At 64.2% G+C, this 12,698-nt stretch overlaps 6 protein-coding genes across 6 annotated transcripts in view; 3 read left to right on the top strand and 3 right to left on the bottom strand.

The window, feature by feature from the left end:
• Positions 1–23: 23 nt before the first annotated feature.
• Positions 24–974, bottom strand: AMSG_00341 (UPF0193 protein EVG1). The gene is made up of 2 exons (XM_013907166.1): positions 814–974; positions 24–616 (listed from the first exon to the last, which is right to left on the bottom strand). Exons 1-2 carry the CDS (start codon positions 965–967, stop codon positions 69–71), a joined length of 702 nt encoding a protein of 233 aa, XP_013762620.1. The 5' UTR covers positions 968–974; the 3' UTR covers positions 24–68.
• Positions 975–1,159: 185 nt separating this feature from the next.
• On the bottom strand, positions 1,160–5,254 carry AMSG_00340 (fatty-acid-coa ligase FadD; the record flags this gene model as incomplete). Its single annotated transcript, XM_013907165.1, has 1 exon — positions 1,160–5,254. The coding sequence occupies one exon, from the start codon at positions 5,252–5,254 to the stop codon at positions 1,463–1,465; it is 3,792 nt and encodes a 1,263-aa protein (XP_013762619.1). The 3' UTR covers positions 1,160–1,462.
• Positions 5,255–5,857: 603 nt separating this feature from the next.
• Positions 5,858–6,400, top strand: AMSG_00339 (gluconokinase; the record flags this gene model as incomplete). Its single annotated transcript, XM_013907164.1, has 1 exon — positions 5,858–6,400. One exon carries the CDS (start codon positions 5,858–5,860, stop codon positions 6,398–6,400), a length of 543 nt encoding a protein of 180 aa, XP_013762618.1.
• Positions 6,401–6,429: 29 nt separating this feature from the next.
• AMSG_00338 (ethanolamine-phosphate cytidylyltransferase) lies at positions 6,430–7,766 on the bottom strand (the record flags this gene model as incomplete). Its single annotated transcript, XM_013907163.1, has 3 exons — positions 7,579–7,766; positions 7,297–7,392; positions 6,430–7,217 (listed from the first exon to the last, which is right to left on the bottom strand). Exons 1-3 carry the CDS (start codon positions 7,589–7,591, stop codon positions 6,430–6,432), a joined length of 897 nt encoding a protein of 298 aa, XP_013762617.1. The 5' UTR covers positions 7,592–7,766.
• A 995-nt stretch (positions 7,767–8,761) lies between these two features.
• AMSG_00337 (uncharacterized protein) lies at positions 8,762–11,237 on the top strand. The gene is made up of 2 exons (XM_013907162.1): positions 8,762–8,779; positions 9,003–11,237. Exon 2 carries the CDS (start codon positions 9,563–9,565, stop codon positions 11,123–11,125), a length of 1,563 nt encoding a protein of 520 aa, XP_013762616.1. The 5' UTR covers positions 8,762–8,779; positions 9,003–9,562; the 3' UTR covers positions 11,126–11,237.
• Positions 11,238–11,488: 251 nt separating this feature from the next.
• The window catches only part of AMSG_11601 (uncharacterized protein), a gene marked incomplete at its 5' end in the record, with an annotated part of 6,219 nt that continues 5,009 nt past the window's right edge, over positions 11,489–12,698 (top strand). Inside the window, 4 exons of the mRNA XM_013907418.1 lie at positions 11,489–11,498; positions 11,707–11,882; positions 12,017–12,171; positions 12,354–12,478. Of these exons, the coding sequence (XP_013762872.1) occupies positions 11,489–11,498; positions 11,707–11,882; positions 12,017–12,171; positions 12,354–12,478 (466 nt within the window). The remainder of the gene's footprint in view (positions 11,499–11,706; positions 11,883–12,016; positions 12,172–12,353; positions 12,479–12,698) is intronic.

The raw sequence follows: 12,698 nt of genomic DNA, 5'->3' as shown, positions 1-12,698 counted from the left end.
GCCTGGCCTCGACGAGCGGTCCCCGTCCTAAGCTTGGCATCGGTCGCCGCTGCCCGTGTGCCCTCCGCTCACAGCCAACCGCTCCCAAACTTGGCCTCGGCCGCCGCCGCCCGCTTGGCATCGATATCTTTCAGCTCCTCGATCTTCTGTGCAATCTGGAAGTGGATGATGGCCTCGTAGTCCTTGCGCGCGCCCAGCGCAGTCATCTCCTCGAGGAACGCCTTCCGCTCCTCGATCTCGGCCAGCACATCAGCAAAGCGATCCGGCGGAGGAGCCCGTGCCGCCGCTGCCGCCCGCGCCCGCGCCCGTGCCTCGGCCCGCTTCCGCGTCGCTGCGTTCTTGCGCCCCTGCGCGCCGTACTTTTTCTCGTGCACCGGCCGCCCAACGTCCTCAAACACATCCGCCAGCCGTGCTTTCTCCTCCTCACACGAGTACTTGGCCGGCTTTGGCACAAACTTATCCACAGCATACGGATCGGTGGCCAGGATGCTCTCAGACGTCCGGATGGTCGGCCTCGCCGGCAGCGGCACCCTCCCCTTGATCTCCCTCGAGATGCGTGTCGGCTTGCGCACCACCTTGCCGCTCCCGTGCAGATCCTTGGGCAGCGTGCCAGTCGCTAACACCCTCGATCAGCACACACACACACACACACGCACACACGCACACACACACACACACACGCACACACGCACATATATATATATATAAACAAGTATATATGCATACACGCGCCCGCCGCGATCAGTGCACCCCACGTGAGTGCTTGCCATTGGCGCCCTCATCTCCTCCTGTCCAACCGGCGGTGGCGCGTACTCTGTAACGATGTGTTGAGCTTGCGCTTCTGGGCGGGCGTCAAGCGCGACTTGGCCATCATCTTCTGTAGCAGCTTTTGTGTGTCGGACGACAGCGGCGCGCCCTGGCTCTTTCCCTTGTCTCGCTCGCGAGCACGGACAGGTCGCAGGCTCATGTCGTTGTCGAGTCGAGTGGCGAGTGGCAGGCGCAGGCGGGCGAGTGGCGGTCGGCGGGCGAGTGGTGGTCGGCGGGCGAGTGGCTGAGCTGGCGGATGCCAGACGCTAACACATACCCTCATCACATTGCTGCAGAGTCACAGAAAAGCAAATCTCGCCCCCCCCCCCCCCCCCCCCCTCCTCATCGAGACTGGCAAGTAGCGCTTTATCTCGCTGAGCGTCTTTGGCGTCGCCATCGTCACCATCGTCGCCACAGTCATTGAAAGCGACGGCAGCAAACGCAATGCGGCAATCTCCCGTGGTGCAGGATCCCAATCTCCCGTGGTGCAGGATCCATCTTGCCTCCCTCGACGCAGACGCTGGGCGGCGACTCGATGGCACCTCTGACTAAGCCCAGGCCGGCCACTGCGTCTCGCCCAGCTGGTCCTCGGCAAACGCCCGGCTCCGCGCACACGGTACACGCCCGCGATTCCCGCTTGCAAACGACATTTGCGTCAGCAGGCCGCGCAGAGCCGCTGATCGGTGGCCTGGAGCCGCCAGTGCCTCTTCCGCAGCTGCACGCCACGTGTTGGTCTCGGCCCGCTCGGTGACTCCGGCGCTATCGAGCGCCATGTACAGCGGTGGACCGTGCCCGACGACATGCAACGTCGGCGGCGACGGCAGGGCGCCCCCTCGATCAGCGCAGCGCCGACAACCACCCGGGCCGCCACGTCTACAGGCATCCAGTCGAGCGAGAGCCCGCCGCGCGGGCCGACCCCCATCTCCTTGCACAGCTCAAGCAGGTGCGTCAGCACATCCGCCGGATTGGCCACCCCGTCAGGCCCGGCCGAGAGCGACGACAACCGAGCCACAACCACGTCAAGACCGGCCTGCGACGCCTCATGGACAACAGCCTCGGCAACAACCTTGGATGCAGCGTAGCCGCCAAGCTTGTCCATGTCGTCACTGCTCGGGAGCGCGATCCAGCCCTCGGCCGCAAACTCGGCCGCAGGCAGCGCCGCCACCGACGAGACGTGGACCAGCCGCGCATTGGTCGCCGCCGCCACGCCCACCATTGTTTTGGTTCCGCCAACGTTGATCCGCTGGAGCGCCTCGTACGCAAGAACCATGTTGACAGCCGCCCCAGCGTGGATAATTGCGGTCAGGTCGCGTCCAAGAAGCGCAGCCCATGCGATGTCATCAAGCCCAAGCTGCGCCTCGCCAAGATCGCCGACCAGAACCTCAACACGCGGATCGCAGGCGGCGGCCGGATCCAGCCGGCCCGGATCACGAACAAGGACCACCACTGTTGCTACAGATGCGTCATTCAGCAGGCACAGCAGAAGTGCGCGGCCAAGAAAGCCAGTGGCGCCGGTGAGCAACACAGACTTGCTTGGCGACGTGCTTGCCTTATGGACAGGCGTGAGATCCGCCATCGGCATCGCCACCTCGGCGCTCCAGTTGACGGCACGCCGAACAGATCGTGGGAGCGCGGCCGCGGCGCCGACGCTCTCGCTTGCACGCAGCGCCATCCCGTCCAGGTGTGCCACCGAGTACATCTGGGCGTCAGCCATCGAGAGCGCAACACCGGCCTTCTGGAGCTTGCCGACCAGTTGGGCGAGTGCGAGCGAGTCGCCGCCAAGCTCAAGCAGAGTGGATGTGGCGACCGAGGCGTCGACGCGCCCGCTGTCATCGACGTCGACACCGATGCTTGTCCGCAGCAGATCGGCCATGATCGGCGAGAGCGCCACATCGGCGCCCTTTGGAGCGGCAGGCGCGTCATAGAGCGCGTCGATGATGGTCTTGTAGCAAGCATGGAGCGCGGCGCGCGCCTTTTTGGCTGTGGCGGTGAGCATGCCGTTGGCGTGCGACCAGCGCTCGTGCTCGAGCGCCACGGCAGCAAGGGTAAACTGGCTGTGATGGTGGGTGCACCAGAACCGCAGCTCGGCAAGCATGGAGGGCGGATCGACGTCAGTCGGGGCAAGATGCGACGGGACAATGATGGCGACCGGCGCCGAGGTGCCCGGACGGGCGACAACGAGCGCGTGCAAGACCCACGGCGCAGCCTCGAGGACGGCCTCAAGCGCATCGGGTGCGAGCCACTTGGCGTTGGCGAGCTTACACCCGTAGCCGACACGGCCCTCGAGCGCGATCTTCAGGTTCCTGAGAGGGCCCGGCAGGCTCAACACCCTAACAACGTCGCCGGTGATATAGTACCGGGTACCGGCAACGGTGGTAAAGGCGCGGGCGCTTCGGGCCTCGTCGTCGTAGTAGCCCGGAATGAGCCGCGGTGAGGCGACAGCGAGGACGCCGACTGCGCCGACAGCCAGCGGCACTGACGGCTCGAGGCTCTCGACGTCAAGCAGGAGCGGCGTGACTGACGGATAGAGCTCGCCGTTCTTGGCGAGTGGGCCGGCCTCGCGCGAGCCAAGCAGATCGTCGACGGTGACGCCGACGTCGTTGCGGAAAAAGTCGAGGGTCGACGGTGCAATGGCACCGCCGCCCGAGATGAGCGAGACAAGCCGGTTGCCGAGGCACGCCCGGACTCGGGCGAGGCCGGCCTCGCGGCTCGCGGTCTGGCGAATCACTTCGTCGTAGGCCTTGCGGAGGAGAGAAAACAGGAGTGGCGGCGCCGAGATGTGGGTCGCCCGCGCCAGCGTCATGTCCTCCAGCAGCGTCGTCGGATCGGTGGCGAGGAACCGACTCCCGCCGCACGACATGAGGGCGAGGAGCGAGACAATGAACGATGGGTGGAAGGCCTGAAAGTCGAGGCGGATCATCCGCCACATGTTGGTGCCGCCGGCAAAGGTCGGAAGGAGCATGGCCTCGGTGTACATGGCACCCTTGGGCACGCCAGTCGAGCCTGAGGTAAACAGCAGTGCGGCGAGATCACCACGGTCGCGCGCGGGAATCTCGAGCTGGGGCCCCGGGCTCTCGTCATCTGGAGAGGCGCCGTCGGTGGCGTCTTCCTCGTAGACAATAACGGTTCCGGCGTTCATGGCCTCGGCCTTGGCAACGTAGTCGGCAGAGCAGAGGACGGCGACTGGCGCGACCTTGGCGCCGACAGCAGCCAGGGTCTCGATCGGCAGAGCGCCGTCGATGGGCACGACAACGACGCCTGCAGCAATGGTGCCGACCATGGCGGAGACATAGGCTGGGCTCATGTCGCCGAGCAGGACAACCTTGCCGGCCGGCGCGTGCGGCGCCAGTTGGCGGGTCCAGCCTCGGGCCGTGGCGGCAATGTCGGCGTAGGTCAGCCAGCCGCCGGTGGAGCGGGAGGCGATGAACGGGCGGGAGGCAAAGGCGTCGAGCGCAGCCACTACAAGCTCCGCGCATGTCTCACCGCGGACCTGCTGTGGCGCGTAGAGTCGTTGCGGGTCGAGGGTGTGGCCGGCGCCGGCCGACGCCGTGTGAGGCGAGGTGGGAGCACAGGCGGCGCAGGCGATGTAGCCCGGAGACCGGCAGGCGATGCACTCGTGGAACTCATCGCCCGGTGTGCAGAGCGTGGCGCACTCGGCACAGACAAGAGTGGCGGCCGAGACGGCGGTCGATGGGTCCAGCCGCCGAGCATGGAAGGAGCCGTGCGAGCCGCCGAGCTCGTTGCGCCACGAGCCAGAGACGGCCTGGGCGCTCTTGTCCCAAACACCGACATAGTCGACAGCGTAGTTCTCGACGGCTTCGTTGTACTCGTACTGCTTGACGAGCTTGAGCTTGTTCTCGTCGCCTTCGACGGTACAAGTGCCGGTGACGGTAAAGGCGATGACCGGCTGGCCGGGCACGTCGGCGGCATCGTCAAAGAAGCCTGCGCCGACAACCGCATCGCCGCGGTCAGGAATAGGAGCAAGGACCCAGGTGATGGGATTGGTCGGGATGCAGAACGGGGCGAGCTCAGGCGCAGGCACGGCCTCGCCCTTCCACACTCCGGCCAGCGACGCGCCTGGCTCGACGAGCATCAGGCCGAACATGCCCGACACACCGCTCGAAGGCTGGTTCCATGTCCCGGCCATCCGCACCACCGCGGCATCCGAGCTGGAGCTCGAGCCGGACCCGCCAAAGACCGTGCCTGTGAAGACCAGCGTGCCGTCGTCAGATCCGGCGGCAATGCCTGAGACTCGGAACGTGGCCTTGCGTGACTCGGCCGCGTACGTGCCGATGACCAGGTCACCGTCGGCAGACGCGCCAAAGATCGATGGAAAGCCGCCTGACGGCAGCAGCGCTATAGCTGCGTCCAGCTCAACAACATACTCTGGATTGGCTGACGATGAAAACTTGCCGCTCCACCTGCCGGCGATGTGCTGGTCCTCCATGACGGATGAAGGAGGTGTTCAGTATGGGGGAGACGAGTGTGTGAGAGGGCGGCGCGAGCGACGAAAAACAGGCGCCGCCTTTTTTAGGCTGTTGATTGCGACAGAGCGATTGCGACACGGTGCTGCGATCACTGGGCATGGAGGTGCAATGATACCGTCAGGGGGTGAAAGAAAAGGCATTACCTCGTAAGTGGTGGAAGATAGGGGCGAGAGAGGGGAGGGCATGGCCGAGTTGGGATGGAGGGAGGGCAACACGCAGATCAGAGTGAGTGATCAGCAAAACTCAGTTTGCCGTGTCATAGGTGACATGGGGAGACAGTCTGGGCGAAAGACGGCGGCCCGATTTCCAACGATTTCGGGCGTCCGAGGATGATAGGCAGCGGTGCGGCGATGGGCGAGCTCGGAGGCTCTGATAGGAGGTGTGGCATGCGTTTGGCGTGGCGAGGACGTGGAGCCGCGGGTGAGGGAGTTGAGCAAGATGTCATCAAATTATTGATGGGGGGGGGGGGGAGGAGGCACGATGGGCTGAACACACCACTCGAAAGGGGCAGAGGAGGAGGCAAGACGGCGTCAACAGACGGTGCCGGAGAGGACGAGAGCGCGATGGCGGTTGTGGTGATGGGGGTGAGCGGGTGCGGCAAGTCGTCAGTGGGCAGCGAGCTTGTGGCGGCGCTGGCGGCGAGGAGCCGAGCGGCCAGGTTTGTAGAGGGCGACGAGGTGCATCCGCAGGCCAACGTGGAGAAGATGGCGGCCGGGATTCCGCTGGACGATGATGATCGGATGCCGTGGCTGGAGGCTCTTGCTGACATGATGCGGGAGGTTACCGAGTGCGGCCTGTGGGCCGTGACGTCGTGCTCGGCGCTGAAGCGGGCGTATCGTGATACGCTGCGGCGACGATGTGGGCGCGGACTGGTCTTTGTCCACCTTGATGTGGCGGAAGATGTGGTGGCGGGGCGGGTGGCGGGGCGGGAGGGTCATTTTATGCCTGCGGCGCTTGTGGCGTCTCAGTTTGAGTCACTGGAGGCGCTGGCGACGGACGAGGTGGGCGATCGGCGCGGGCTGGTAGTCGACGCGGGTGGCGGGGCGAGCTGCGCCGAGACGGCGGAGAGCGTGGCCGACTGGCTCTGCCGCACTGTGAAGTATTAATGTATGCAAGAAGGGATGATGCAGGCAGCCTAGGCCGACTCGCCGGCGTCGATGGCGGCGGCGGCGGCAGCCTCCTTGGCCTGCTTGCGACGGTTGCGCTCCTCGTAGATGGAGCGGTTGAGGCGAACGCGCTCAAGGATGGAGGTGGTTGTGGTCTGGAAGTCGCTCTCGACAGTGCGGAAGATGTCGCGCTCCTTGGCGATGCGGTAGGGGTCGGCCTCGAGCTTGGACGGCTGGTCGAGGACGGTGCCGTGGACGACGACGTCGACGCCGAGCGCGTCGAGGTAGGAGGCGGTGAGGAAGAGTGGGGCGCCAAAGACGACGTCGTCGACGTGGCGGCAGGAGAGGAGCGAGAGCGCGCGCTCGTGCTGGGTGCAGATGGGCAGATTGCCGCCCTTGAACGAGTTGACGGTGGCGTCGTCGTAGATGCCGACAATAAGGTAGGTGCCGAGGGCCTTGGCCTTGGCAAGGAGCGACATGTGGCCAGCGTGGGCAACATCAAAGGCGCCGTCGACGTAGACCACCGTGTCGTCGGGCTTGGGCGGCGCCACCGTCCGAGCAAACTGGGCAATCTTGTACGAGTTGGCAATAAAGTCGGAGCCCTTGGTGAACCGCGACGAGATGTACTCTTCGCGCGACTCGGCGAGCGCTGTCGGCACCCCGTCCTTCTCGCCGGCGTCCATGGCATCGAGCGCCACCATCATCCGCGCGATGAGATCGGTCGTCGACACGCCCGGCGTCCGCGGGTACTCGCGGTACCGGCCGGCAGCCTTGACCTCGGCGTAGCAGTCGGTGCCGTCAGCGGTGAACGTCGGGTCTGTGGCTCCAGTGAGTGGCAACAGCTATCTATCTATCTATATCTCTTCTCCCTCGCCCTCGCTCTCTCTGTCACGTACCATCGCCGTGGAGGCAAAAGTCGATGTTGTGCTCGTCCAGGACCGAGACCTGGGTCACGTACGGAGCCGCCTCGACGACCTCATCAACCCACTTGCCTGTGCTCCGACCACCCGCCCAATTCCATCCGCACACATCACACGCCGCATCGATGGCACACACGATGTGAGTCTTCCCGCCCAAGGCAGCGGAGGCAGCGCACCTGCCGCACCTAGCCCTTCCCCCCCCCCCCCCCCCCCCCCCCCCCCTCCCGGCCATCCACCTGCCCCGATCTCAAGCCGTACACGCGCGGAGCATGGCGTAGCGCTCATCCTCGCTCAGGAGCGGCGGAGCCTTATGCTTGGTCACATCCTCGTCACTGTGGCAGCCGACAACAAGGTAATCGCACTGGGCTCGGGCTTGACGGAGGGCATTGGCATGACCATAGTGGGTGAGGTCAAAGACGCCGTCAACCCAGCCACGAATGGGCTTGTGATCCTCGTTTCCAGCCGACACTGCGAGAGAAAATCAAGCCAACCAAAATATCGTCACAGTATCCAAGTATATGTGAGTTTGATGCGTGGCCATATCTCTTTCTACGCCCATGGTAGCGCCTGGGAGTGCCTGCACGAGGTCGACGAAATTGCCACGTCGATCCCACGCAAGGCGCATGAGCAGAGAGCCTGGCCGGGGATGGGGAACAGGGAGAGAGACCAGAGACTGACACAGCCACAGACATGTCATTGGTCTGTCATGGGCATGACTTGCTCAGGTGGGATGTCGTACTTGGAGTAGTGATGATGAGAGTGGTGCAGGCCGTGGAGACGAGCTACTCGCCCGTGTCCGCCGTTAGCCGAAATGGCCAAAGCAAGTGCCTCTGGGTTGACTCCTCCGCTTCGGCCGGCTGCTTGCGCGGCACGTGTGCGCACGCGCTTGCGCCGCGGCTGCCGGTGACCATGACCGACGCCCCCGATGGGCTGGTCATTGTCGCGATCCACACATGATGTACCTCATTGGACGGATGAATGGCTGACAACACTGGTGCGACTTGGAGGATAGCCACCATCATGACATGATGGGGCGGCGGTGGGTCTGCGCCGTTTGGATGCGCAGCTTGAGACCAGTGGTCCGAGTGGCTGGCTTTCTTGGCTTGTGGTGGCGATGGCGATGGTGGCTGGCCGGGGTCGGGTCGTGGTAAGAGTTGGAGCCAAGTCGGAGCAAGAGCTTCATCAGGGCTCTCCCGCACGCGCGATGGAAAACAGGATGGACATCATGCACCAGCGATGTAACCTTTGGCCACTTTGGTTTCAGCCTTACCTTGATGGCCGTAGTTTCACGTGGAGTAGCCCCGTACTGGCTGCAACAAACTGTCGAGCGGCGGTCCGGGCGCGCGAGTGAGTGAGGGAGTGGAGGCCGGGCCATCCTCGCTCGCAGTTGGACCGCCTCCCGACTGGCACCTCCGACTCGTGGCCAAGCTCACCCACTTCACCCCACCTTTACACCATGGTATGCACCTTGTTGTGTGCGGCAGTATGCGTTGTACCTCTGCCGAGCGCGTCGCGAGATGGTCGTGGCTGAACCAGGTAGCAGGGGTCGGAAGGGAGTGGGAGCGGCTCATCCATCAATCCATCCCTGTTAGGCCAGGGAGAGGGGGAGGGGGCGGGGGGGAAGGAGAGCAACTCACGTATGGCGGGGGAATGGGGATGGGGATGGGGTGGAGGGAGAGTAGGCGCAGCATGGTGATGATGTGGAGCTGTCGATGGAGCGGAAGATCATGTTTGGCAAGTTTCTGGCGGCGACCAACAAAGGGACGAGGGACAAGGCGATGAGGGAGCTGCGCGAGTGGATTCAGAGTCAGGAGACGATTGCGACGCTGGAGATGAAGAAGCTCTGGGAGGGACTGTACTACACCATGTACATGACGGACAAGCCTGTGGTGCAGGATGAGGTTGCGGTCTCGATTGCCAAGCTCATCAACGACATGCCGCCGGGGAAGAACCTCCTGTTCACGGCCATCTTCTTTGAGACCATGCAGCGCAAGTGGCTCAAGATCGACCAGCACCGGATGAACAAGTACCTCATGCTCATCCGAGTCATGCTCCGGCATGCGTACAAGTTTTGCGCAGCGGCACCGGACGAGGTCTCCAAGCACAAGCGGCTGATGAACCTTAACCTCATTCTGACGACGCTGTCCAAGCCGCAGGCAGCGCGCAACTCGCGTCCGGACGTCAAGGTCAAGATTGCGCGGCCAGAAGCCGGAAGGACATCATCAACCTCGCTTCTGGCATCATGCTTCATGTTCTTGACATCATGCTCTTTGAGGCGCTGCAGGTCGAGGGCCTGGTGACGGACATGGCACTGCTGATGGTGGTGGTCGAGCCTGCGCTCGACGCCATCATGTCGTCGCCCAAGGAATCGCTGGCGCGGACGGCCGACAAGCGGGTGCTGCGGCTGATGATTGATTCGTGGGCGGCCGACTCTGAGCTGGTGGGCGAGGTTCTGGGCGAGGCCATGGCCAAGATGGAGACCGGCGAAGACGACAGCGACGACGACGGCGACGTGACGGGCGCCATTGGCGACGACTACGAGTCTGCGCTCGAGGCGCTCGAGCCGGGTCACGACACACTTGTCCACGTCTTTGACCCGCAGGTCCTGGCCAACGTGGCCTTTGCCGCCGCCGCCGACAAGGCGACAATCAACAGGAAGCGGCGGAAGATGCTGTACGACGTGTTTGACCTCATTGTTTCGTCTGCGTCGAAGCTGGACATTCCCATCGAGCGGCCGTCGCTTGTCTCGCTGTCGTCCAACAAGCGCAAGCGTGGGGCAGACGAGGCGGCTGCGGCTTTGGCTGTGGCTGCGGCTGCGGCCGCGACGTCCGACACGGAGTCTGATTCCGAGTTGGAGGCCGGCTCGTCGTCGTCGTTGAGCGAGGACGAGGACGAGGACGAGGACGAGGACGAGGACGAGGAAGAGGAGGACGAGGCGCCAGCGGCCAAGCGGGCCAAGACGTCGGCGCTGAGCCACTACCGCAAGGCGTTTGGCAAGAGCGCCGGCGGCTCGTCGTCGTCCGACTCGGGATCGTGCGATGACGACGACGACGACGACGTCGAGTTTGACGAGGTCGACTCGGACGGGTCGTCGTCGGACGGGCTCGGCGACGAGGTGAGCGCGCTTAAGGACGCGCAGCTGAAGGCACTCGAGTCTGGCATTGCCAAGTCCAAGTTTGAGTGGGACGACGACGACGCGGCCGAGGGCGGGGCGAAGACGGCCGAGGTGAGCGCACAGGAGGCCGAGGAGTCTGCGGCGCGGCTGCTCAAGGCTAAGAAGGCGGTGAAGGAGGCGAAGCGCAAGGCGGCCAAGAAGGCCAAGCAGGTCAAGGTCGATCGCAAGAAGCACCCGTTCATTGACGATGTGGTCGACTTTACCGTCGACGATGAGAACGAGGAGAAGCGTGTCCGCCCCAAGAAGCGCAAGGCCAAGCACCAGGGCGTGCCCGACGTTGAACGCATCATCAGCAACGCGGTCCTCGCCAAGGGCTCCCCCGGCCAGGTCGCCGCCATCCAGGCCGAGCGCGAGCAGGCTCGCCTCGAGAAGGAGCGCAAGGGCCGCACCTCGCGCCGTGCCCGCAAGCGCCGCGCCAAGGCGCGCGCTAAGGAGGAGGCCGACGCCAAGCGGCGCGCCAAGGCCGGCCTCCCGCCCAAGAAGCCCAAGACCGAGTCGACCAAGTCTGGCAAGGGCAAGGGCAAGGGCAAGGCCAACGGCAAGAAGCGGGCATCGATCAAGTTCTCCCTTGACAAGAACAAGATCCATGTCTTTGACAACACCCTTCCGCCGACCCGGCGTCTGTCCTGACTTGCCTGCGCGCGCGGACGACGCGACACGATGGGTATGTGATTGACCATGTCGATGGCGATAGCGATGGCGATGGCGATGGCGATGCGTGAATGAAGAGAGTCTAGTACAAGGGATGTCTGGGGTTTAGGCTTGTGTGGTGCTTTGTGCGTGTGAAGCTGGTGTGTGTGAGAGAGTGTGTGTGGGGTGGGGGATGGGGTGGGTGTGGGTGTGGGGGTGGGTGGGGATACGCGGGCGACGGGTCGCTTGATGCGGGTCGCGCGGCTTGTTGAGCCTTGTCTCGGTCAGGGCCTCGGGTACGGCAGCGGCAGCGGTTATGACCACGAGCACTATCACGACCACCTTACTCATTTTCACAACAACATGAGCAGCGGTATGTTGTGGTTGTGGTTGTGGTTGTGGTTGTGGTTGTGGTTGTGGTTGTGGTTGTGGTTGCGGGCGGGTGACTCATGGGTGTGTGGGCGGTCGCCTCGGGTATGCGGTGGCGCGACGTGGCGGGAATGCGGGTGGCGGGGACATGCTGGTTGGCGGGACCATGTTGGGTGTTGGGTGGGTGGATGGACGGGTGCGGGTGAGCGCAGACGAGCTTGGCAAGGACATTGTCTCCGAGGGCACTGGTGCGGCCATCAAGGCCGGCGACACCATCACGGTTCACTGCACCGGGACCATCAAGCGGACTGGCAAGAAGTTCTGGTCAACTAAGGACCCGGGCCAGAAGCCGTTCTCCTTCACCATCGGCCAGGGCTCGGTCATCCGCGTACGTACTCTCCGCATCCCCTCTCCCTCCCTCCCTCCCTCCCTCCCTCCCTCCCTCCCTCCCTCCCTCCCTCCCTCCCTCCCTTCCTCCCTCTCCGCACTCACTCTCGCATCGGTCGCACTTGTACCCATCAGGCCTGGGACGAGGGCCTGCTCGGCATGAAGAACGGCGGCCACGTCATCCTCGACGCCCCGTCGTCGTGGGCCTACGGCTCGGGCGGCTACGCCGCGTTCGGCATCGGCTCTGGAGACGACCTCATCTTTGACATCGAGGTGCTCAAGATCCAGTAGTCATCGCTCTCGACCCCCTCCCCCCCTCCCCCCCTCCCCCCCTCCCCCCCTGCCGTCTGCTCTCCACCGAGGAGCTCGGTCTCGGACCTCCGCAACCATCAAACACAGTTTTACCCCCTCTGTACCCCCCACGACCAACCGTCGCCAGTCGGCGGGCGGCGGCCGGACCACCCGACGACAGTCACTCGTCGCCACAGCCGCCGACCATGGCGTACAACACCGACGACCTGCTAGCCTGCTGCGCAGCACTGGGCTCGCTCGACGACGCCCATCCAGACACCTACCACAAGGGCGACGACTGTCTGTGTACGCCATGACTCCCCTCTCCCCTCCCTTCCCCTCTTTCCCATCCCCACCCCTGGTGGCCTTTTCCTCAACCCTATCCTGACGCATAGATTCTACGCCCTCTCAACCCCCCCCCCCCCCCACTCAGTATATGTTGCCCGTGACAGGCTGTTAAAACCACTCCCGTGGTGTCAACGCCAAGCGAGTATACCTTGCGCCTGTACCCGAGAACGATACGCTC

This window comes from Thecamonas trahens (assembly GCF_000142905.1).
Source record: "Thecamonas trahens ATCC 50062 unplaced genomic scaffold supercont1.2, whole genome shotgun sequence".
NCBI classification, from domain to species: Eukaryota; order Apusomonadida; family Apusomonadidae; genus Thecamonas; species Thecamonas trahens.
Note: the sequence above shows the minus strand (reverse complement) of the source record. Positions and strands in the feature narration are given on the sequence as shown.

Bases quoted from the DNA above. Each gene is read 5' to 3' on its own strand.
- AMSG_00341 (XM_013907166.1), bottom strand. From the start codon at position 967: ATGAGCCTGCGACCTGTCCGTGCTCGCGAGCGAGACAAGGGAAAGAGC. The intron at 617-813 runs GTACGCGCCACC...CGAGGGTGTTAG, and splicing joins GCTCAACACATCGTTACAGA to CGACTGGCACGCTGCCCAAG.
- AMSG_00337 (XM_013907162.1), top strand. From the start codon at position 9,563: ATGCTTCATGTTCTTGACATCATGCTCTTTGAGGCGCTGCAGGTCGAG.